This window comes from Mustela nivalis (genome assembly GCF_964662115.1).
Source record: "Mustela nivalis genome assembly, chromosome: 15".
Lineage (NCBI taxonomy): Eukaryota > Metazoa > Chordata > Mammalia > Carnivora > Mustelidae > Mustela > Mustela nivalis.
In genome coordinates, this window is record NC_139034.1 from 71,161,072 (window position 1) to 71,184,375 (window position 23,304).

At 40.2% G+C, this 23,304-nt stretch overlaps 1 protein-coding gene across 9 annotated transcripts in view; it reads left to right on the forward strand.

The window, feature by feature from the left end:
- The window catches only part of GPC5 (glypican 5), a 1,409,494-nt gene that overhangs the window by 21,286 nt on the left and 1,364,904 nt on the right, over window positions 1–23,304 (forward strand). For all 9 annotated transcript variants that reach the window (XM_082700893.1, XM_082700897.1, XM_082700896.1 and 6 more), the window contains exon 2: window positions 18,092–18,253. In XM_082700893.1, coding sequence (XP_082557019.1) covers window positions 18,092–18,253 — 162 coding nt within the window. The remainder of the gene's footprint in view (window positions 1–18,091; window positions 18,254–23,304) is intronic.

Consider the following 23,304-nt stretch of genomic DNA (forward strand, 5'->3'; position numbering starts at 1 on the left):
GACTATTGCAAGATACGAAAGTTTTGGGTAGAAAGGATACAGAAGGAGAAGGGTCAAGGGCACCTTCGCCTGAGGGAGACAATGGACGTGATGGAAAAGCATTATGTGTTTTAGAGGATACCGAGTAATTCAGTGTGACTGGAGTTGATGGTGTGAGATGGAGCCGAGTGGGAAATGGGGCAAAGGTCAACGGCTCTCAAGTTTTAGTCTGCCAACCAGAACTTGTACTGTCCCTTAGTAATCTGCCTTCTTCTCATTAACGATCTGAATGCGAAGATCTGTAGACCTTTTGGTTTTCGTTTTGTTTTGTCCTTTGGGAAACACCATTTTGAGGAGCAGGGACACGCGGAGGAATTTTTAAACTAGGATGGCGCTGGTGTATTGTGTTGGATTTTTCACCCTGGCAGTGGGATGGAGTGTGATACGAAGCACTAAATTCTTTAGGGAACAGGCTAAAATGCTGCAACAGGGATCACGATATATGCAAAAAATAAAGATAATACTATGATGATTATTAATTTTTTTAATGTAACTTTCTGTAGTTGAATAGCCCAGGACAGCAGGTGGCGCTGTCATCCGAGACAGGTGGCTCTTAAGGCTCCTCTAGGAATTGTCAGTGGGAAAGAAGGGCCGTGGGAACGAGAGAGAAAGTCTAGCATAAATATATATATTTTTTAAAAAATTTATTTGACAGAGAGAGATCACAAGTAGGCAGAGAGGCAGGCAGAGAGAGAGAGGAGGAAGCAGGCTCCCTGCTGAGCAGGGACTCGATCCCAGGACCCTGAGATCATGACCTGAGCCGAAGGCAGCGGCTTAACCCACTGAGCCACCCAGGCGCCCTAGCATAAATGTTTTAAAAGAGCTTCTCTGAGATAAGATTTATATACTTTTGGTCTGAATATAGTCACATGGTCATATCGCAAGCCCTGGAGTAGCCACACTGATGGTCAGGTGTGCCCTTGGGAAGACAGACTAGGCTCCAGGCCTGCACAGGCCTTGCAAGTCTAATTAGAGCTGTCTGAATGGTGAATTCAAGGTCATAGCTCTTGGGCACATCCAGATGAACCCTGTAGAGGCTCACACCCTTGCCTGAATCTAACTGTCCATTAGAAAGTAGCTGGGAGAAAGCCAGAAAGTGAAACTGAAGGAGCAAGAGGAAATAATGAAATGAATGGAGAGCTGAAAGCTAGGAAAGGTATGGTGGTTGATTTTATGTATCAGTTCCACTGGACCACAGGATGCCCAGACAGCTGGTCAAGCATCATTGGTAGGTATGTCTGGGATGGTGTTTCCAGAAGAGATTAGCATCTGAGCAGAAGGATCAGAGTAGAGCAGATGCCAGCTCCTCCTCCCCACCCCCAAGTGTGGGTAGGCATCATTCGATCTGTTGAGGGACCTCACACAACAAAGAGGTGGAGAGAGTTTGGATTCTCTCTCTCTGACTGCAAGAGCAGGACTTGCTCTGGGGCTTACACCATTGCTACTCCTGGTTTACAGGCCATTGGACTCTGACTTGAATTTACACCCCTGGCTTTCCTAGGTCTCCAGCTTGCAGAGAGCAGACTGTTGGACTTCTCAGCTTCCATATCACACCAATTACCTTACATTGTTGTGTAATAAAATGCCCCAAAAGTCATTGGTTTAAAACTGTTGTGCTCACAAATTCTTTGGGTCAGGGACTCAAGCAAAGTATGGCATGTTTCTGCTCCATGATATCTGGGACCTTACCTGTGGAGACCTGAAAGAATCCTGGGGGTGACTCAGTGGGACTGGAATCATCCACAGGGGACCTTGCTCACATGTCTGGTGGTAATGCCAGTTGAATGTTGACCTCAGCTGGGCATTGCTCTGAAATATCTACACATGGCCACTGCAGGTGATATCTACAAATGGGGTAACTTGTGGGGTCTTCACAGCATGCTAACTGGGTTATAAGAGCAAGTGTCTCAGGAAACAGGGCTTGGAAATTGCCAGTTTCTTAAGTTCTGGGCCTAGAAACTAGCACATATCACTTCTGTCATATTTTTTGGTCAAGCAATCCCAGAATCCGTGGGGGGACCTAGATGTCACCTCTTGACGGGGAGAGTGATAAAGAATTTTGGAGCCCTGTTTCAAAACTGTCAGAGACATAGAAACACCCAAAACTCAACTCCTTTGCCTGATAAAAATGGAGGAACTATTTTAGTTTGTTGAAAGATTATAAAGAAGGAAGACTAAGTAGCCAGAACCCATGTCAGCGTGGCTGAGGGATATAGGAATAGGAATGTCTAATACTGTGTATTTCATCATTGTGCTTCTGCTCTGAAAACTCCCTAAGTCTTTACTACTTTCTGTCACACAGATACAAATACTTTCTCCCTCTCTGTGTATGTGTGCATTTCTGTGGTGGTGAGGAGCTGGGGGAGTAGAAATGAAGGAGAAAAACTGGATGGGATCGAGTTGTTATGGTTTGGCATGGGAGAGAGGGGGGCAGAGAGAGAGAGAGAAGGAGAACGGGCCAGCCTCTGGAGCTGAAATGCAGGACGTGGCAAGAAATCTGTAGAGGCAGCAACTCGGTGAGCGTCATCGGGGGGATCCTGGGATCTCAGGAATGTGGGGGCCCCCTGAAGAGTGTGTAAAATGGGGGTGTGAATGAACTTCTGGGTTGTAGGAGGGGAGGCTGACTGCAGTGAGCAGGCAGGAGACGGTGGGGCTGTCGGCGAAAGTCTTAAAGGAGAAAGTTTTATAGAAGAGATCAGAGGAGAAATGGCCTGAAATCCCCACCGGGGAGCAGGGAGGAGGGAACCCCGATCCGTGCTGCCAGGCTGGAGAATAAACTTGGGTGTGATGGTTTGTAGGGGAGAACCAGATTCTGCTTGAGGAGGGGAGAATGCAGGGAGATTGGGAGAAGGGGGTGGGACACACGGGACAGCCTGGATCCAGAAGAGAGGGTAGGGGTTGTGTAGCTCGTCAGAGGAGGTGAACAACGTGAGGGCGAAATTATCAGACAGAATGCCAGAGGGTTTTGTAGTCTAAGAAGTGGCCGACAAAAGCTAGATTGTGAGACAAAGGAGTTTTAGTCTGGCGGTGCCTCAGAACAATGGTAGTAGGTTTCAGCCTGGAATCCAGCTGTGGCCTGGAGTAGGGGTTCCATCATTGTGGGGTGGGGTGGGGTGGGGTGGGGAGGCAGCGTGGGCTCAGTGGGCCTCGGTGCTGCCGCGATGGGCCAGGACTCTCTGTGGCCCTGAGACATGCTGGTCAGCCAGGTGGTCGTCACTCTCTGGAGGTGGTCGGGCAAATCCATCTTCAAATCTCTTCCGATTAAGAGATTTTGAGTATTTGAAATTTTAGCAGAAGCTGGGTTTCTGTCGTTCTCACTAGTGACATTTTATTATTCTATGTGCCATTCTCTTAGAATATAAGCACAGGGTCTTTCTTGAGCTTCAGAACATGCCACTGTATCATTCTGCACATCTTAGTCTTCTAGATCAGGGAAAACTGCAGCCCTCGGGCCAAATCTGGCCATTCCTATTCATTTATTTGTGCATTGTTGATGGGGCAGACACGAATCCTTACAGCAGAGACCATCTCTCCTGAAGAGTTGAGCGTATATATTTACTATCTGGCACTTCACAGAAGGTGTTTGCTCACTTCTGCTCCAAAGAGTTTCTGTGCCCTCCTTTTTACCTGCCTTTCTACATAGGCAGGTTCTCTTCATATAATTACATGTGTTCTGTAAACTAGGATACAGCTCACGAAGCATCTCCTTTGTAGAATGGGCCTCTTCCCTGTTAAGTTCTACTAACCAGCCATTTCATGACCTGATTCCTGTGCCTTCCGAAGATGTTGGAACGTACGTTGGGCTCTCACATTCTCCTACATCCTGCTGTTTTAGAACTCGCAGTATAAGACAGAAATGAAACAACAGGAGCTGCACACTTCAGATCTTCTGGTTGTATCATCTTAAGGGAATACGGGATATTACATGGACAAATAAGCCCATATTTCAGTGCTAAGAAGCATCTACCTGACAATGTAGAAACTCCATCCCTGATTGTTTTTTTCCCATCCCCAATCAGTATCTCCAAGAGCCCAAGACATGTTTTGTGTGTCCACAGCTAGTTTGGACTTGAGCAGGGCTATAGACGTTGGCCCTCCTGTGTGGCCTGAGAAGTCGGTTGGTCCTATGGTGGTCATGTGCCATTTTTTGGGTCACCATAACTGTACCCTAGTTTTGTTTGTTTGTTTGTTTGTTTGTTTTTTGAAACCAAACTACCGAGATCTCAGACATGCAATTGGAATGGGCTTGATCCGGTCTTGAACTTCTGGTTATTATTATTATTTTTTAAAGGTTTAATTATTTTATTTGAGAGAAAGATTGAGAGAGGGCTGGGAGGAGGGGTAGCGGAAGAGGCAGAGAGAGGCTTAAGCAGATTCTGAGCTGAGTGCAGAGCCCGATGTGGGGCTCAATCTCGTGACCCTGAGATCATGACCTGAGCTGAAACCAAGAGCTGGATCCTTAACTGGCTGAGCCACCCTCATGTCCCCAGTTTCTGATGATCTTAAACCAGTCACCACAATTCATTTTGGCCATAATGATTGTTCAGATAAGGATGCTTAAGCCAGCCAGGGCCCATAAAATGTGACGTTTGGGCTTTCTTCTAGAAGGACTACTTGAAGTTATGTTTTCCTCTTCTCCTGAGTGGTGTGGACTGAATCACAGCAGGCATTTTTTTACCTGAGGCTAAAATTTCCAGGGGTGCTCACCATGGGGAAACTGGGGATGGAGCAAAACCTATAGAAGACAGAGTGGGCAGAGAGAGAGGAAGCAAGTCTTCTGTGAAACTGTTCAAGCAGCAGTGTCAAAGGTTGCTTAAAATTGTTATTTATTTTATACTTTCTGTCTTTTGTACCAGTTAAATCCCTTGCGGGTTTTTGCCCATTAGAGTTAGGTTATGATTTTTTTTCCCCCCACAGATATCTGGGTGACTAAAAGAAGCTCCAGTTTCTTTTAGTGTGTGCGTTAAACAAACATGGTGGCAGTGGGAGTTCCCATAGCAGAGCTGGTGACATGTCAAGTCATAGTGGTGATGTTTAATACATTGTTTCTAGGTACATAAAAAAGTCCTGGAGATTTTTTGTGAGTTGTGAGCATCAGTCACCCTTCTGTACCCAAAACCACTCTGCCTGTTCACCCACAGTTTCAGAGGCTGGCTTCATTGGCTGGGCTTTTCCATGGTCACGTAATCAGAATTCCTGAGACCCTTGTGTATAACTTGTTGATCAAACCATCCTTTCTTGCTACCCCCTTCATTAAAACATGAGCTGAAGTACTTCGGCTGCAAGAAACACAAACTAATTTGGTCTGTTTAATACAAAAATAATTTATTAGAAGCGTTTATTTTTTATTTTTTATTTTATATTTTATTATTATTATTTTTATTATTAGAAGCCTTTAGATATGTCTCACAAAACCCTCAAATTATCAATAATCATTGGGCTCCAGAAAAGAACTAAAGCAGGATCTCTGGGGAGCCCGGACAGTTTTCCTTCATTTTTCTACTCTGTACATTCTGCCTTTTGTCTCCAGGGCACCTCACTCCTAAATTATGTATAAGGCAACTCTGGTGGTGAGAGACTTGATTTTTTCTGTGTTCCATTTCTCATTCTCAGATGCAACAATCTAGTTGGTTCTGTTTGCACTGCATGTTCACATTCAGTGGAACAAACTCTAATCAGATGTGACGTCCCATGACACACATGTGCTACAGGGGCCTCTCTCGTGGAGCTGTTGATAGAGCAGTTCTCAGAGGAAAGCGAAGTTCGTATGAGGTGGGCTGATCCCACAGGAATCGTAGCCTGAGAAGTCGTTTTGGCCTGAGCTCCATTGATGAATGAGAATTTCTTCTCTCTTCCTGCCCCTAGCGCCCCTCCCCCCCCAGCAAGGTCTTAAGCCCACATCCATGAGCGGTTACAAATAGATAAATAATCCCTAATTTTTTGGCCAGGTGGTTCAGAATCTCAGCTTCCGCCTGGCTTGGAGGAGCTGTAATGCATGGGCCTGGTTTCCTTTAGAGAAATAGTGCTGGTGATCTTTTTTAGGAGAGTCAGTGAAAGAGCAATGAGTAATTCTGGGGCTCGTTTAGAGCTGAGGGGATGAGGGGCGCCTGGTGGCTTAGTTGCTTAAGTTGCATGACCTGCCTTTGGCTCAGGTCATGGTCCCAGTGTCCTGGGATAAAGCCCGCCTTGGACTCCCTGCTGCTGGGAGCCTGCTTCTCCTTCTCCCTCCGCCATTCCCCCAGCTTGGGCTCTCTGTCTTGCTCTTCCTGTCAAATAAAGAAATAAAATCTTTAAAAAAAGGAACTGAGGGGATGAGATTGCAATTTTTTTTTTTTTTTGGTAGCTGAGTAGCATGTTATATATCTATATATTAACATATATAGATGTATGTGTAAGTGTGTCTATCTACACATCCATCCATCTATCATCTGTCATCTACCTACCTACCTATCATCTATCTACCTATTGCCTATCTACTTACCTATTAATTTATCAATTACTTATCTATCTACCTATGTGCCTATCACCTATCTACCTCTCTCTCTCCCTACCTATCATCTATCTATCCAACTATCTATCTATTTATCTATCTAAAGTATGTAGGCCTTTTGTCTCCTGAGCTGGTTAATGTGTTGCAGAGCATTTTGACTCCTAATTCATGACTGTAAGTTGGGGAAAGCATTCTGTTTAGCAAACCTTTCTCTGCTTTATAGACATAGAACATATACATTCATATCAGAAATGCTTGTTGGGGTGCCTGGGTGGCTCAGTGGCTTAAGCCTCTACTTTCAGCTCAGGTCATGATCTTGGGGTCCTGGGGTTGAGCCCCGCATTGGATTCTCTGCTCAGGAGGGAGCCTGCTTCCCCCTCTCTGCCTGACTCTCTGCCTACTTGTGATCTCTCTCTCTACCAAATAAATAAAGAAAATATTTTTTTTTTTAAAGAAATGCTTGTTATTGGTTATATATAAAGATTTAAGTATGAGATGTATAAATGTTGATCAATCACAGCTGGAAAGACAACTATGAGTATATTACCTATTGAAGGATCAATGATGCCATTTATATACATGAGACATAGCATTACTGTTCTACCTGTGACTATAATGTCTAAATTTGTAGATTGCCGAATGCTACTTATTTTTTATTGAATCCAGAACCAAAAGAATATATTATAGCTGAAACACTTAATAAATACTCTTCTGAAATTTTTTTTTATTTCAATGAATAATATCAATATATACTTTTACAGGATAATGCTTGTATTTAATAAAAGTGGATGAATCTATAACTTCCAGCAATACATTATTATGAGGAATATTTATAAAAATGTATAATAATCACTAATACTATTTTAAAAGATTTATCGGAATAGTTTTGAATGTCCTCAGTGATATGCTTATCCTAGATCTATATTTGAAGCTATCTCTGAGCGTTGAGTGGCTCAGCCCATTAAGAGTCTGACTTTTGGTTTTGGCTCAGAGCATGATCTCAGGGTTGTAAGGTCAAGCCCCTTGTGGTGCTCTGTGCTCAATGGGGAGTCTGCTTGAGATTCTCTCTCTACCTCTCCCCACATGTGTACATGCTCTCTCTTCAAATAAATATATCTTAAAATCTACCTCATTAATTTTAAGCCATGAAAGTATCTTCTTAGTTTTCTTACAAAATATGTACAAATAGGAAGAAAAGGGAGGAGATGAATGCTTTATTAAAGATCTTTGCTTCATGCACTATGTTAGTTATGTACAACACACTGGGAAACAAGGCGAAGATGATCCTTACCCTGTTGGAGCTTGCAATCTCAGAAAAAAATAAAATTAAATAGAATCAATTAAATGCACAGAAGCAAATGTTCAGGTAAGCACCAGGATGCAGGGCAATATCAGGGACTGTTAGGGATTCCTTCAGGGTTGGCAGAAGTTAGAAAGGAGCAGACATGACCCTGTTAAACAAGTTGTAGCACAACAGCTTTCACTGAGTTGAAAGGACCTTGTAATTATTTCTTATCGTTAATAGGATCCCAAATGCAATGTGATTGTTCCTATAGTCACAGTCTAGTTAGAGTCAAGAAAACATCCAAAATGGTAGTCCAGATGATTACAGATCTTAGGAAAGTACAGGCTTTCTTGAATGTGGCTCCTTTCCCAGGCAGAACAAATCTCTCTCTTCTTGAGAGCAGGTCTTCCGCTTTTCTTTTCGCCCCTCCCCCACCTTTTGTGCTTCTAGCTTAGGGATGGCTCTTTTTGAAGAGCTTCTTTTTGAAGAAGCTTAGGTTCTTTTTGAAGAGCTTCTCCTCTGCTCATTTCCTATCTCTAAGATTTGTCTTTGGTTGGTGCTTCTCACCCAGCAGCGACTGAGTATGCGCAAGGGGGACATTGAACAAGGTTTGAAGACACAATGGGGAGGCGTTGCTACTGGCATCCAGGGGGCGGAGTTCAAGAATGCTGCTAAAATATTCTGCCACATGTAGGACAGCTCTCCTGCAAAAACCCAAAACCAAACCGAAAGAAAAAACCCAAACCAAAACCCAAACCAAAAACAACACTAAAACCCCCCAAAACAATAACAACAAAAAAATTGTGTAGCCTAAGGGTGAGAAACCCTCTAAATTTTTTTTTTTTAAGATTTTATTTATTTATTTGACAGACAGAGATCACAAGTAGGCAGAGAGGCAGGCAGAGAGAGAGAGAGAGAGAGAGAGAGAGGGAAGCAGGCTTCCTGTGGAGCAGAGAGCCCGATGTGGGGCTCGATCCCAGGACCCTGAGATCATGACCCGAGCCGAAGGCAGCAGCCCAAACCACTGAGCCACCCAGGCGTCCCAGAAACCCTCTAAATTTAATAAACTAAATTCTTCCCGTAGATGGTCTCCCTGAAACTCTCAGTATTTTGTACTGTTTTGTGTTTCAAACTCCCGGATTCACAGCTTCAACTTGGATCTCTTTCCTAGCCTCCTTGCAAAGCCGTTCCTCCTCCTGCATTCTGTGCTTTCTCCGTTTCTGATCCTGGTACCCTGTGTGTATCCAGTTTCTCCAGCTGAGATCCAGTGTTGTCTTTAATTCTCTTTTCTTCTTATCTGCTGAATCCCATCCAAGACAGCCAAGTTATCTCCCACTTTCCATGGATGTCTAATCTAACCACTTCTCTTCGCTTTTACTCAAATCCTCACTCTCATTTGCAGTACAGAAATACTGATTCTCAAAATAGCCATTTGGTGAACTTGTGAGAACAAATCAAATCATGTTACTCCCCTACTGCCCTTTCTTTATTGTGAAAATCCTTCCTAAGTGTGACCTACGAGGTGTTGTGTGAACCTACCTTATCTCCAGTTTTTCTCCCCTTGGTTCACATACAGGACTTACTTCCTTTTCTTTTTATCTTTGGTTTTCAGTAGTTTGACTGTAATGTATTTAGGCATGATTTTCTTGTGTATTTATTGTGGTTGGGGTTCAGTGAGCTTTTGAAATCTGCCAGTTTGTGGTTCTTAGCAGATTTGGGAATTTATAGTTTTTATTTCATGGAGTACTTTGTCTGCCGTATTTTCTCTTTTTGTCTTCTGGGACTCCAGTCTGATAGGTTAGATTTTCTGAATTCTCCCACAGCTCCCTGAGGCATTATTTATGTCTGTCTGTCTGTATGTACTTACAATTTTTAGATTGGATACTTTGTATTGGTCTCTCCTAAAGTTCTCTGACTCTTTCCTCTGTCATTTCTATTTAGCTATCAAGCCCACCCAGTAAAGTTTTTATTTTGCATATTATATTTCTCAGTTACTGAATTTCCATTTTGTATTTCTTAGTAGTTTCCTTTTTCCTCCTGAGATTTCTTACTCTATAATTTTCAGAGCACACATTCCTTTTACTTCATTGAACAGAGTCCTAATAGCTCTTTGGAGTCCTTCCCTGTTTATTCTAACATCTGGATCATCTCATGTTGGTCTGAATTATTGCCTTATCTCTTGAAAATGGGTCGCATTATACAGATTCTTCATATGTCCAGTTATTTTAAATTGCCCCCTGAACACCTTGAATGTTATGTTATTGGTATCTCTGGATTTGATTATGTTCCTCCAAAGAGTGTTAATCTGTTTGTCTTCGGAGAGTACTACTCTGGTTGGACTCAAACTGTCAATTGTGCCTCTTGGGAAGCTACTGCAGTTTTAATCACATCCTTTTTCCTTAGCTTGCAAATGGCGGGACAACTTAGAGTCAGCCCTGGCCGTGTGAGAGGTAGTTTAGGGCTTAGCCAGAGATTTGGGCAGAGTGTACGTTTAGCAGTTGGGGTTCCCTCTCTCTGGCCCTGTCTTGGTTGGTGTCCCTCCCTCACTTTCCAGCCACTGTGATTGCCTGGATTTCTATCTTCTAGTACTTTGGTCCTAAGAAGATTGAGATTTTTGTTTTGTTTTGTTTTGTTTGTTTTTTATATGGGAATTTCGTCACTTTATAGATGGGCTGCCCTCAGACTAAAAGCCACAGAGATGGGAAAAGAACCCTATGGCTTTTCCCTTCCAAACAGTGACTCCCTTCCAGACTCTTTTCTCTTTGGTCCACCCTCTACAGCTTTCAGGTCATCGCATGTCACATTTTGTCCAGAGTTAATGGTTGTGCTCTGTTGGTGGCACCATCATACTCCGAGTGGGGCCCTTCTCCCTGTCTCTTGGACATAGAAGGTTATTACCACTTCAGGGCAAGAAACTGGAGAGGACATTGAGCCAGTGCTATGAGACCTCCACTTAATATCAAGTCCTTTTGCATAAAATAAATGAAGCATAAAAGAGAGTGGCATGATTTAGCTTGCTGTAACCTGGGCACTATTAGTACAGTTGTAGGGGCTGGATCTCTTTCCATGGCAGGGGACCTGGGCTGTGGTAGATCCAGGCTTTACTCTGAGCTGGGGAATGATGGTGGCATCCACAAGTCCTGTGTTCTTGCGTCATTAAATTTGGTTCCAGCAGGAGAGAGAAAGCTTTGCTTTCCCAGAGGCCCCAGCAAATATCTTTTTGCATTTCTTTCTTGCAACTGGCTGCCTATTTTTGAATCAGTCACCCTGCCAGCAGAGTGACTGCTATGTTTTAACCAGTGTAGACTCATCATTATATATATATATGTATAAATTGTGTATGCGTATTGGTCTCATTTGAATTGCATGTATGTGAATGAGGGACAGGTGAAACTGAAGGAAATTCCCGGGGGAACAGATGCCCACCAGTTCCCAGCAGATCCAATGCCATTGTCATGATTCTTGCTGGATTCATGGACCTCAGTACTTTTTATTCTAGCTAGGTGAAGGAATACATTTGACTCAGCCAGAACCTTTTCACCATATAACATTTTACAAACTCCTATCACTGTCAGAATTTATGGCAAGAAGACAATCTCAGAAAAGATAGGAGGAGCAAGTTTACCTGTATAACCTTCCTACTTTTAATTCCAAGGTCTTGTTTTCGTCTGTTGAGCATTTGGTATTTTATGACTTGTAACATCTACTCTGGTGTTCCTGACATATATCTTGATCTTGGTGTCTTGGTACCAAGGGCTCTTTTCTATGTCAGCCATCAATAAAGCTGGTTTGAGATGCAAATATAAAAATCCGGTAAGTTGACTGGGGGAGAGGAAATGGTCGAAACAAAAGGAGAATGTATAGTATCAACTAGCTGCTCTAGTGTAAAGCTCTTCTTTATTATGAAATAAGGCACAGAAATATAATATCCTTGAATTTAAATCTATTTGATTAATCACAACTCATTACAATCATTGTTATTGAAGCCCAGATTGTCCTATGTTTAGGCAGTAGAAATTGATTGAAATTGACTGCTGGGTTAGACCAAATTGTGTCCCTCCTAACCACCCCCCAACCTCTGAATTCATAAGTTGAAGCCCCAGCACCCAATACTGCTCTATTTAGAGATAGGGCCTTTAAGGAAGGAGGGAAGGTTAAAGATGGTCATGAGGATGCGTCCTACTCCATGGCTGGTGATCCTAAATAAAGAGAGAGGAGATAGCAGGAGGACACATGTGCAAAGAAAAGGCCATGGAAGGACACAGAGAAAGTGGCTGTCTGCAAGACAAGGACAGAGTTCTCAAGAGATTCCTAGCTTACCCACAAGCTTGGACTTGATCTTGGACTTCCAATGTCCAGAGCTGTGAGAAAATAAATTTCTGTTGTTAACTATCCAGTCTGTGGTATTTTGTGACAGCCCTAGCAGACTGGCATAGCTCCTGAATCCTTTTCATTTGACCCTACTAGTTCTTTGATAGCTTCTTTGCTACCTTGTGGACAAGAGGCTTTAGCTAATGTAGCATCTTATATATTTCCTGCTCCAGACCTAGAATGAGGCATTTCGTTAAGAAGCACCCATTTCTTCTTGAGAGAAATGATGCTGCAAGATGATAATCTGGGCACAAGAATGCCCTTTGCCCCTCAGTTGCCATTTGTTTCTAGGCCTTTTCAGAGAAGCTAGGAAATATGTGTATTTAAAGGTAAAATTTTTCATACTTTCATATTGATACTTCAATTCAAATTCAAGATTAAAGAATTTTACTTTACTTTTTCTTTATGTCTCTCCTTTCTTCCACATTAAAAAAATCCCGATTTTCAAAGATACAGGATAGAATTAGAGAGTAGAATTTGAATACTCTGTAATTATTTGTTTTATCCCATAGTAAACTTCTAACAGTTGTAGCATAACATAAAATATAGTTTTAGTAGTTTTCCTGTTTTCTTCTTCCATGGCTAATATTACTGGCAGTGTTTATTGTTACTGCCTTTTAAATCCTTTCGTTTTTTGATTTTTCAAAAATTTCTTATTTTTTTCCTACTTTTTCCTGTCCTAAGGCATTTTCTTTGTGTGACTGGCTTCTGTGTTCCTTCATTTTCAGTTTTGATCTCAGAGTTCTGTCTTTCATCTTTACTTCTTTTCTGAGTATAGTCGCCTCAGAGCTGAGGTTTTCTGATTCTGATTTGTGTTATTCCTTCATGTTTTCTTTCATTACCTTTTTGTTTTTTTTTTTAGGTGTGTATCTTCCTGCATGCTTTCTTTGTCAGTGGGGATATCCTGTTCCTTATTGTCTTTTTTATTGTAATAACTCTGTGTGAGATTTGACCTCAGTATTTTTTTGTTGTTCTTTTTATATGAAGTGAGTATTGTTTCTGGACATTTAGATTGAGACAGGTTTCATGGAAGCTTTTCTAACTTTACAGAACTAGTTCTGTTTGCTGTAACATTTAAAAATATGGGTGCTTATTTTCTGAACTTTCTTGGCTTTATTTCCCTTCTCACATAGGTCTCGACCTTCTTTATCTGTGCTTCTTGGATCCCTATTCTGTTGAATTCTGATCCCATTTCCAGAAGTTTCTCTTCTGTGTGGAGTTCTGTCCTGGAAAAGAGCCTGCTTGAAAGTTTTGAGAGTTCATAGAGGTCCAGATTGCTCCTGACTATTCAGTTCTCTCTATAGTGGGTCCTTTGCACATACCCCAAAATTGAGAGGGCCAATTGCAGCCTGTTTCAGCTGCAATTCTCAAATTGGCCCGCTGTCCTTTCCTATGAATTCTTTTGGCTATTTTGGGGGGTTCTCCTGTACTCAGGTTCTTCAGACATTATCCCACTGATTCACTCTACTGCCTGCTGTCCAGACTGATACCGTGAAAATCTATGCCTGTGGCTGGTTTCCCCCAACCCTGTTTATATTCTGAAATTATGGGAGTACTCTATCATCTAGTTTTGTTATATTTCTTGGATTTATTTTCTAGTTGTTCTGTCTGGTTCATGTGGGGAATCGGAGATCATGAAAACCGTGCTGTCATGGCTGCCGTTTCCAGAATGCCTCCCAGGGCTCCTATTTTAACACTTAAAAAAAAAAAAAATACACAAGCAGGGAGATGGCTGTAACAGTTTCTCATGTTGGAGAACAGACAAGGAGACATGTCCACCGATTCTGCTCCTTCTGGATGAGAGAAGAGGAAAACCCCCACAATTCTGGTTGAAGTTCCCTTCCGCAAGGAGCCTGCTGTTTTATTTTTAATTTCATTCAGTTTTAGTAATTGAATTCTTACAGAGCTTGATTTTTTCATCCGGGAACATGAGCCTGGGCCACGTCTACTTGCTGTTCAGATAGCCTAGTCATGCCATGTTCTTTGAAGCCAGGCTTTGAGATTTTTAAAAAATGAGTCTTGTTACCTCCCTGGTATTTATTCGGGCTGCATCTGGCTTTGCTTTCTTAGGATGCTTGTTCTGTGGGGGAACTGTAGCTTCCCACGTTGGGCATTTTATCAACAAGCAGCTTATTATGTCCTTTGTGCTTATACTGTGAGCAAAATGTAAGATATGGTCCTTTCCCTGAGGGCATTTGGTTCTTCTCGTCTGTCTTTTGGATACAGGAAGCCAGGAAACCAGTGTCTTGTGGGCTCCTCCCCTCCCCTGCTACCCCCACTCTGAATACTGATAAAAATACTGTGCCAATTAAACGTAACTAGGTCTTTGAATTACAGGCCCAATTTGGTTTGGAGTTAGTGTTACACTGTCATTATCAGCTTCCAAGATTCTAAACGAAAGTCTGGATTAATCAGTGCAGATCCGCATCAATGCGAGGGATGTATTTGCGCTTGAGTGGTCTACATTGGTCTACACTGCTGTCCATTGATTACTCAGAGTTGTGAGACATGATGGGTTCTCTCCCACATTATGTTTAAGATAGCAGTCAAGAAAACTTGTAGTATCTTTCTAATTGTGCTTCTCACCATTTTGTTTTTGAGTTAAACTTGGATGGTTCTTAACCAAAAATTTAGTATCTTTCAAGTGACCAAACAGATGACTTCTTTCAAGGAGAAGAAAACTCCCAAGCAAGAATAAAAAATGGCCAGTTATGTTTGTAGGTAAACTATAGATTTAAGACTACAGCGTTCTTCTCAGTAGAGTGATGGTGAAGAAGATAGCTCTGGAATCATTGCCAATTTTCAGATACCTCCTCCATTATTTTGCAGTGCATAAGTATGTGACATCGGACAGTTTTCATTCTGTCTCCATTTCCTCATATGTAGAATGTGGTAGTAATGTTCCCTACATCATAGGGTTAATGTGATAATTAAATGAGATAATGTATGTACATAGTAGATCCTCAACTATTGGTTTGATGGGTAAAAGATGGAGTGTCGGGGCTTTTTAAAGCACTGTACTGGCCAACTGGGATATAAAAATGAACAAAAATTGGGATGTCTGGGTGGCTCAGTCAGTTAAGTGTCCAACCTTTGGTTTTGGCTCTGCTCATGATCTGAGGGTCCTGGGATTGAGCCCCAGGTTGGGCTCCATGTTCAGCAGGGAGTCTGCTTGTTTCCCTCTCCCTTTGCCCCTCCCCCTGCTTATGCACTCTGTCTCTATAATAAATAAATAAATCTTAAAATAATAAGCAAAATTCCTCCACTTGGAGCTTTACGGTTAGATGAGGAGACTAATTAATTAGCAATCACAGGAAGGAATATAACATTGTCACCACAATAAATGCAATAGAGAGGCATGAGACACTTCAGGGGCACATAATAGGGACAGGAGCTGTGTGGGAGGTTAAGGAAAGTTCCCACCAGAAGACCAAGGTCAAATGTAAAGAAACGTAGATGGGAATGAATTAGGAGAAGGTGTGTGTTTGTCACATGTGTGGGTGAGCACAAGTAGGATGAGAGTGTCCCAGTCAGGGAGGTTAGCATGGAGAGTGACTCTGAGGCAAGTGGGTCGTTGGTGACTACGAGGAACTGAGAGGCCAGTGTGCGAAGGGAAGGGTGCAACGGGTGGTGCTACCCAGGATGAGCCTGGAGGAGGCAGGAGGGAAAGAATGGTCACAACTTGGGTGCCTTTCTAGGCTATGTTTAGGAATGTGGTCTAGCAAACCATGTTAGGTGTTTGAATTCTGGAGAGACATTTGCAAAAATCTATTTTTGTTGTCTTGGGTTTCTAAAAAAAGATTTATTTATTTACTTGAGGTGGGGAGGGGCAGGAGGAGGGAGAGAATCTCAAGCAGACTCCCTGCTGAGCATGGAACCCACCAGTGGGCTCCATCTCACCACCCTGAGATCATGACCTGAGCCGAGATCAAGAGTCAGCCATTACTGGGCTGAGCCACCCAGGTGCCCCGGTTGTTGTTCTTCTATTATTAGTTTTGTTCCTTAGCAGTCCTTTGCAGACTAAATATGTTATATACATTAATGTTTATTTGTTGATTCTTTCTTCCAATCTCTATTATTGTTCTTCTCTGAATGCTTAATTCCTCATTTTTTCCACTTAGGAATAAGGCTGAGAAGATAGCTTTGTTTTCTTTCAATCAGCTTTACTATTTGAAGCAGAATTTGCTTTTGTATAACTTTAGGCAAGATAAATGAAAAACAATTGCCAAAATATTACCTACTGTGACACACATAAATATTTTATGCCTCATCGCCTTTGTGAAATGCTCAAATGCTGTCATTTGTTACTTGTCTAACTTAAGCCAAAGCCAAACTCATTAGAAATTTTGGTGTCCTGTGTTGGCAGGAAACTCACTGATTTCACGTGTTTTGATCTCACCCAGAACAAACTTTTGGAAATTCGAGGCCCGAGGTTGACTCTGCGTGACACGGGGGGAGTTTGACAGTGTGTGTGTACGTGCACGTGTATGTGCACACATACATGGATATTCTGTGTTTGCTGATCTTCTCTTGGTCAGTGAAGAGCTAACAGTCGTGCTGTGAAACTCCCCAGACATCAATAAGGGCACAACTCCGTTTCCTACCCTACAACAAGGAAATAATGTATGCAATTAGGACATGTAAATAAAATTGTCCTGACCTTTTCAAAAAAGCTGAGTAGCCTTGGGGTGCCCTGGGGCTCATGCCATGATGTTATCCTTGACGGGCACCGTCCACGCTGTGCCCCTTGAATTCTCCATTCTCTAGCAACCCCACTGTGTATAAAGGTGCCTGCGCTGTCTTACTCTGTAATTTACCTTTTATCATTGGATGATAAACTTGGCTGGGTTTACTTTTTTTCTATTTGTATATTATTCTGGTATAAAATGAGGTTTTAGCTCATCTAGGATGAGAGTTGTTGATCATATTAGCATTTTTTTCTAACTACAACACCTCACATTTCATGTAATATGCCTCTCCCCAGAACTTTTCTGAATATGGTTGTAAAACTAAAAAGTACTTTTAAGGGGTGCCTGGGTGGCTCAGTCAGTTAAGTGGCTGCCTGTGGCTCAGGTCACGATTCCAGGGTCTTGGGATCAAGTCCCACGTCAGGCTCCTCAGCAGGGAGCCTGCTTCTCCCTCTCCTTTTGCCCTTCTTCCTGCTCATGTGCTCTCCCTCTCTCTCTCACTGAAATAAAGAAATAAAATCTTAAAAAAAAAAAAGTACTTTAAATGGTAGGAATTGTCTCTAGCAAGCTAGGTAATGAGTAGAATTGCAATGGTGGCTTTGGCCCATGAGGATAGGGATTTCCCCATCACATTGTTAGTGCGGAAAATCGCTTACTCCACAAGGAGCATGAGCGTTATGCGGAGCTGAGAAATCAGGTGAAGGGTCTTCATCTTTGATTTACAAGATTTGATTTTTTTTTCCCCCCTCAGGAAAAATAATTGTTTTAGTCAATATACTTTTGTGTAACATATGTAGATCGAATACTTTTGGCTGAATTAACAAAATAAGCAAAAATAAAAGTTTCCTGATTTAGCTCTATTTATATAATAATTTGTTTTCTATTAATAGTCTATTTGTTAGTTAATAGTAATTAGTTAATTGGGTAGACATACTTAATATTTGATCAATATGTTAATAAAATAGTTGAGCAAAGGGTTAATGGTTTAGGATATTTTGTTTCATGTAAATAAAATGTAAATGTGTTAATGGACAATACATATATATATATATTTTTTTCATATATGTATTTTTAATAGAAAGTGCTCTGGTAAATAAGTTTCTCACATAGAATGTGAACCCCTTATATACAGTACTGATTATTAATGCCTGACATGTAGCATGTAATCATTTTTAAATGAATAAGTAATTATTTTGAAAAATACTGTATCTGTTTCAGGACCAGATCTTCAGGTTTGCATATCCAAAAAACCCACGTGTTGCACTAGGAAGATGGAGGAGAGATACCAGATTGCAGCTCGCCAAGATATGCAGCAAGTGCTTCAAACATCCAGCTCGACATTGAAGTTTCTAATATCGCGAAATGCTGCGGCTTTTCAAGGTAAATGTATCTTTATTTCTCAAAGTAAGAAGACTTGTTATGCAGTTTTCCTCTTATTATACTGGGAAACTTGGCTGCATTTACTTGTCTTTGGATGCCATTATTCTGGTGTAAAATGAAGTTTTAGCTTCTTCTAACCCTCAGAACTTGTTTCCGAGGTCATCGTGGGGCCTAAATACTGAGTTGGACTTAGGAAACCATGATGTTAGTGAAATGGTTCTTGAAAATATATGCCCTTATAGGGTCCTTCCAGGGCCCCCAGTATTCTGACCTATGGTTTTACTACAATAAGGATGGACATAATTATTAGATTTTAGTAAAGTATTCTATAACATAAAATCTCATTGTTTTTAGCTGGGTAATTATAGATTTGTTTTTAAAAAGATGATCTGAAGAAATATTTTTCTAATTTTCCCCCTGCTACCTCATGTGGTTTTCATAAGAACACCAGTATGATATTTCAAAGTGCAGATAAGTCTGATAAATAGTAAAATAGGAAATATTAATTGGATATTTAAGGATCAGCTAAGACCAGAACTCAGACTTAAATAGTATGTTCAGAAATAAAATTAATGGGTTAAAAAATTACGAGGCATAATGGAAAATAGATGATTTTTTCTTATTTTAGTCATCATCTCTATAAAATTCTTTATTACTACAATAAAATAGCTTAATTTATTTTTCCTTTTATAAAAGATTAGCTTTTCTGTATATGATTAGAATGAAAATATCTAGAATACACTATTTTTTAGGCAAATTTATTGCTTTTGTTCAAAGCAAAATATAACTTCTGTTAGTATTCCTTTTCCTTAAGTGTATTAATGTCAATCTATTTAAATAATTTGTGCTTTGTTTACATGCATAACTAAAGCACAAAGCTGATTAATTTTTAAAACTATGCTCATTAAATAAAATAAATACAATAAATCAGGATAAAATTTAAGTTGAGATGAAATGTAGTTCATGATGAATTGATTTTTTTGTGGAAACTGACTTGTCAGAGTTTAAAATATTATTTTAGTGATTTTTTTTTTTAACTGTCTTAGAAACAATCTTATTTCTGTTACGGGATATATTCATATGAAATTGTTGATAAGACTTTTTAAGGAAAAAATTATGATTTCAACTGGCTGAACCAGAACCAGAAGACTTTAACTACACACACAGCGATATGATGATTTTGTCTCTTGAAAATGACAACATGCACAATATGGATAATATATTGTAAAGATAAGGGAGTGTGAATAAACCAGTTTGGCTAGAACAGGGATGGGGAGTATGGTGGAGATTCATAGGCTTGAAAAGGTGAGCTGGACTTAAACACAGAAGGAGACTTTTAAAGCATCAACTGGAGTTTGAGATTCATTAAAGATTTTTGAATAGGAAAGCTTCCTTATAATTTCTCCACTTTGTCAAAATGAAATCCCTTTAAGTAAGAATATATGGCTGAAGAAGATCATGATCAAAGAAGCCAACTTTTTCGGATCGCAGTATTAACCACGTAAGTGAAAGAAAGTGTCATCAGTTGCTAATGTATGGGCATTCAGTGAATGTTAGCTGAACATTTTCCACTGTCTTCAAAGATACTGTAACCTTTCATGCTTTGCTGGATAACTTGATAAAGGTAGAGACATAGAGTATATTATGGAGTGTTTGCTTGCCTGGCTTAGTTTGTAGAGCATGCAACTCTTGATCTTAGGGTTGTGAATTCAAGTCCCATGGTGGGTTGGTGGGTGTGGAGCCTACTTAAAAAAAAAAAAAAAAGAAAAAATACATATATATGTGTGTGTACGTATGTATATACATATATATAGAGAGAGGGAAGGAGAGAGAGAGAATAAGAATACATATACATTAAGTTCAAATGATTGGGAAAATACAAAACCTGAATTATTTAGATTTTTAAGATGGGTTCAGACTGCTGAAAAATTTTGGTGATATTGCTAAAAGTATGGCGACAACTAAGTGGTAGAAATATGTGGCATTGTCTCTAGCTGCCAGAGTGTCAGGTAATTTTATATACATTAAAAATTTTTCTCTTTTATACATTGTGTTAATTCAGTAGGTTGAGTTTTGCTGTTTACTTAAATATTAATCATAAGAGATGAAAATGCTAGGAATTTTCTTAAATATGACTTATAATAGATTGTTGTTTTGTCCCTTTATGAAGTGTCAAGTTATATTTAAGAATCATGACAATATAAATTTAAAATAAATTTGCCTAAAGGCTAACTTTACTGGAACACATTCTCTTATAAGAAGAATACCTACTTTTTTTTTTTTTTAAGATTTTATTTATTTATTTGACACAGAGAGATCACAAGCAGGCAGAGAGGCAGGCAGAGAGAGAGGAGGAAGCAGGCTCCCTGCTCAGCAGAGTCCGATGCGGGGCTCGATCCCAGGACCCTGAGATCATCACCTGAGCTGAAGGCAGTGGCTTAACCCACTGAGCCACCCAGGCACCCCAAGAATACCTACTTTTAATTTAATAAATAGGGTAAGAAGCTTTAGGCTTATGTGCATAAAAACAAGCTTAAATATATATGGTGAAAGCAATTTTAGAAATCACATTTACTTTAACTTAATTGAGCAGGCAACTTCATCAATAATTAAAATGCTTACCATCTAGTTTCTTTGCCATCAGAATATCTGAAAACAATTCAAAGTCTTTATTTTTCTAAGAAAGAAGACAACATGTTTCATTGGGAAACTGCCTGTTTGAGAAATATTTAATGGGGAAATCAGTTCATTTCTCACATGATGTAAGTAGATTTGCTACGTTTTGATATTTTGACTTTTAAATATTTCACTTATGTCCTCTGCTCCAACAGTGTTAACCTGTATTCTTTAACTGGTATTCTGGGTTATAAAAGACTTTAGACCAGGTAGCAGTCTAGATGTAGTATGGTTCCTTCTCTCGTGGCTTTCATAGAATCCCATGAAAGCATGTTTTTGAAGCAACCCCTTGGAAGTGGCCGATGGGAATGATCACTTGGGTCTGTGGATTTAGTGGGCACCCATATCACTGGGAGATGCAGGAACTGTTAAAGGCAGGGAGGAAACAGTGCTGGTAACTGGTCCTGGAAGACGTAAGGTTATCTCATATACAGTCCACATTCAGCTCTGGAATTCAGCCCTGGCAGGTATATACCAGGAGAGTCGAAATCAGCCTAGACGGACAACTCTTCTATTTTCCTTTTATGGAATTTATTAGTGTTTGTCTCAGTCAGATTTCCTTAAAATAAACATACACCAAAACAAAAGTCTGTTTTTGGAGGGGTCCATAATTATGACCAGGGGCTTCACTATATCCCAAGTGTAGTCATTTATACCGGATAGAACATTTTATAAGCTAAAAGACACAAGCTGATATCTTTGTGCCTGTTACTCTTCATAAATACACAGTGCTGTTTGCAAAGAGGAACGCTGGCTTTGTCACAGTGCAGACAATAACCATTCTTTATTTTCGGGGCTTAATAATGCTCATGAATAAAGCAGAACAGCCTGAGATAATGCAAAAGAGTTTGCTTCCCTTCAGCTCTTTTACTGTGAGTGTGGGCTTGCTGACTTTAAACATATTTTGGAAATATGTTTCATAATGTTTTATTTATTTATATACTAAAGTATGGTGTGACTCATGAAGAAACAGAGGCAGATGACAGAGAATTTGTCATTACTGTAAAAAAGCAACCCTTACGCAGTTTTCAAATTTGTTGGTTTTTTAATCTCCATTCAAATAAGATGATGCAGGTTAATTTTTTTAAATTGAAAACTCCTAAACACAATTTTCAGCATCATTTTCAAAAATTAAAAGGAAAGAAAAAATTTAAAAAAGATGGGATATTTGGGAGAACTCTGTTGGAAATTTGGGTTTTGTTGAAACTTCGGGAAGGTAAGATTAAAAAGCTACCTCTTTGCTTTGAGATGTAACTTTCTGTATTTCTCTTATCTTCCATTATCTTATGTATTTCTGAAATATATGGTAGATACTAAGTCTTTATTCTGGAGGTTTCCAGTTTTATATATGGCATTTAAGAAGTGTACATTATTACAAAAACTGAGTGATCAATGGTAGAACAAGAAAGATTTAGCATTTTTATTTCTGATTTCATTCTCTTGGCTGATTAAATTTTCATTTCTCAATTGTAAGTACTTGAAAGATTGGCAAGCTTGTCCTCATGGGTTGAGATGTGAGATTTAGGAATTTAATAAAAAATGCATTCCTATTTTTAATGAAATATAGGCATATGTTCAAAATTAAATATCTTATTTTAAAAAGTAGGTGAATTCAGAATGAGAATGTAATTAATGGATTTTCCTCCTTACACTAACAGATGCTATCTACTGTGAAGTATGTAGCTAGTGCGTAGCTTCTGTAAACCTAACATAAAGTCAAAGGCTCCTATATCTATAGTCAAAGGCACAAAGATATAGTGAATATTGGAATACATAGGAACATTAGGAGAGTAAAGAGATTTACATAAATGTTATTAAGCATGAAATCCATGAATCTTAGTCATTTCAGCTATGCTCTGACAAAGCTGGATAATGTTTAAAATTATTCCTTAGAAGAGCATTATGTGGAAGGATAAAGGAGGAATACTGTTTTTAGCACTGAGAATTACCTGATCAAAAGTTCAGGTGCAAGAGGACAGGTAGCCGTGGGCTGGCAACGTGGAGAAGGCTTGTATTTCTTCTTTTCTAACATCTGAACTGAAGTGCATGAATGAATGAATGAACAGTGCTTCGCAGAAAGATGGTTCTGAGGTAAAAATCACAGACTCCCTCCCTTATTCCTTTCTCTCCTGTATTCCCCTCTTGATGATTTACTCTCGCTGTGGAACACCTACACGGTGCTCGCGCTGCCAGGTGCTTGGGTCGTAAGTGTCCAGACCTTCAACCTGTTTTATTTGCATTGATTCCTTCTGACTTCTCATATGCCAACATCTGGTTGTTGCTTTTATGAACTAGCAAGGGGCACGTGATGGTGTCTCTGTCAATGGCATCAGGAACGTGATTGCGCTGTTTTCCCCCATCAGTTTCAGGCCGTG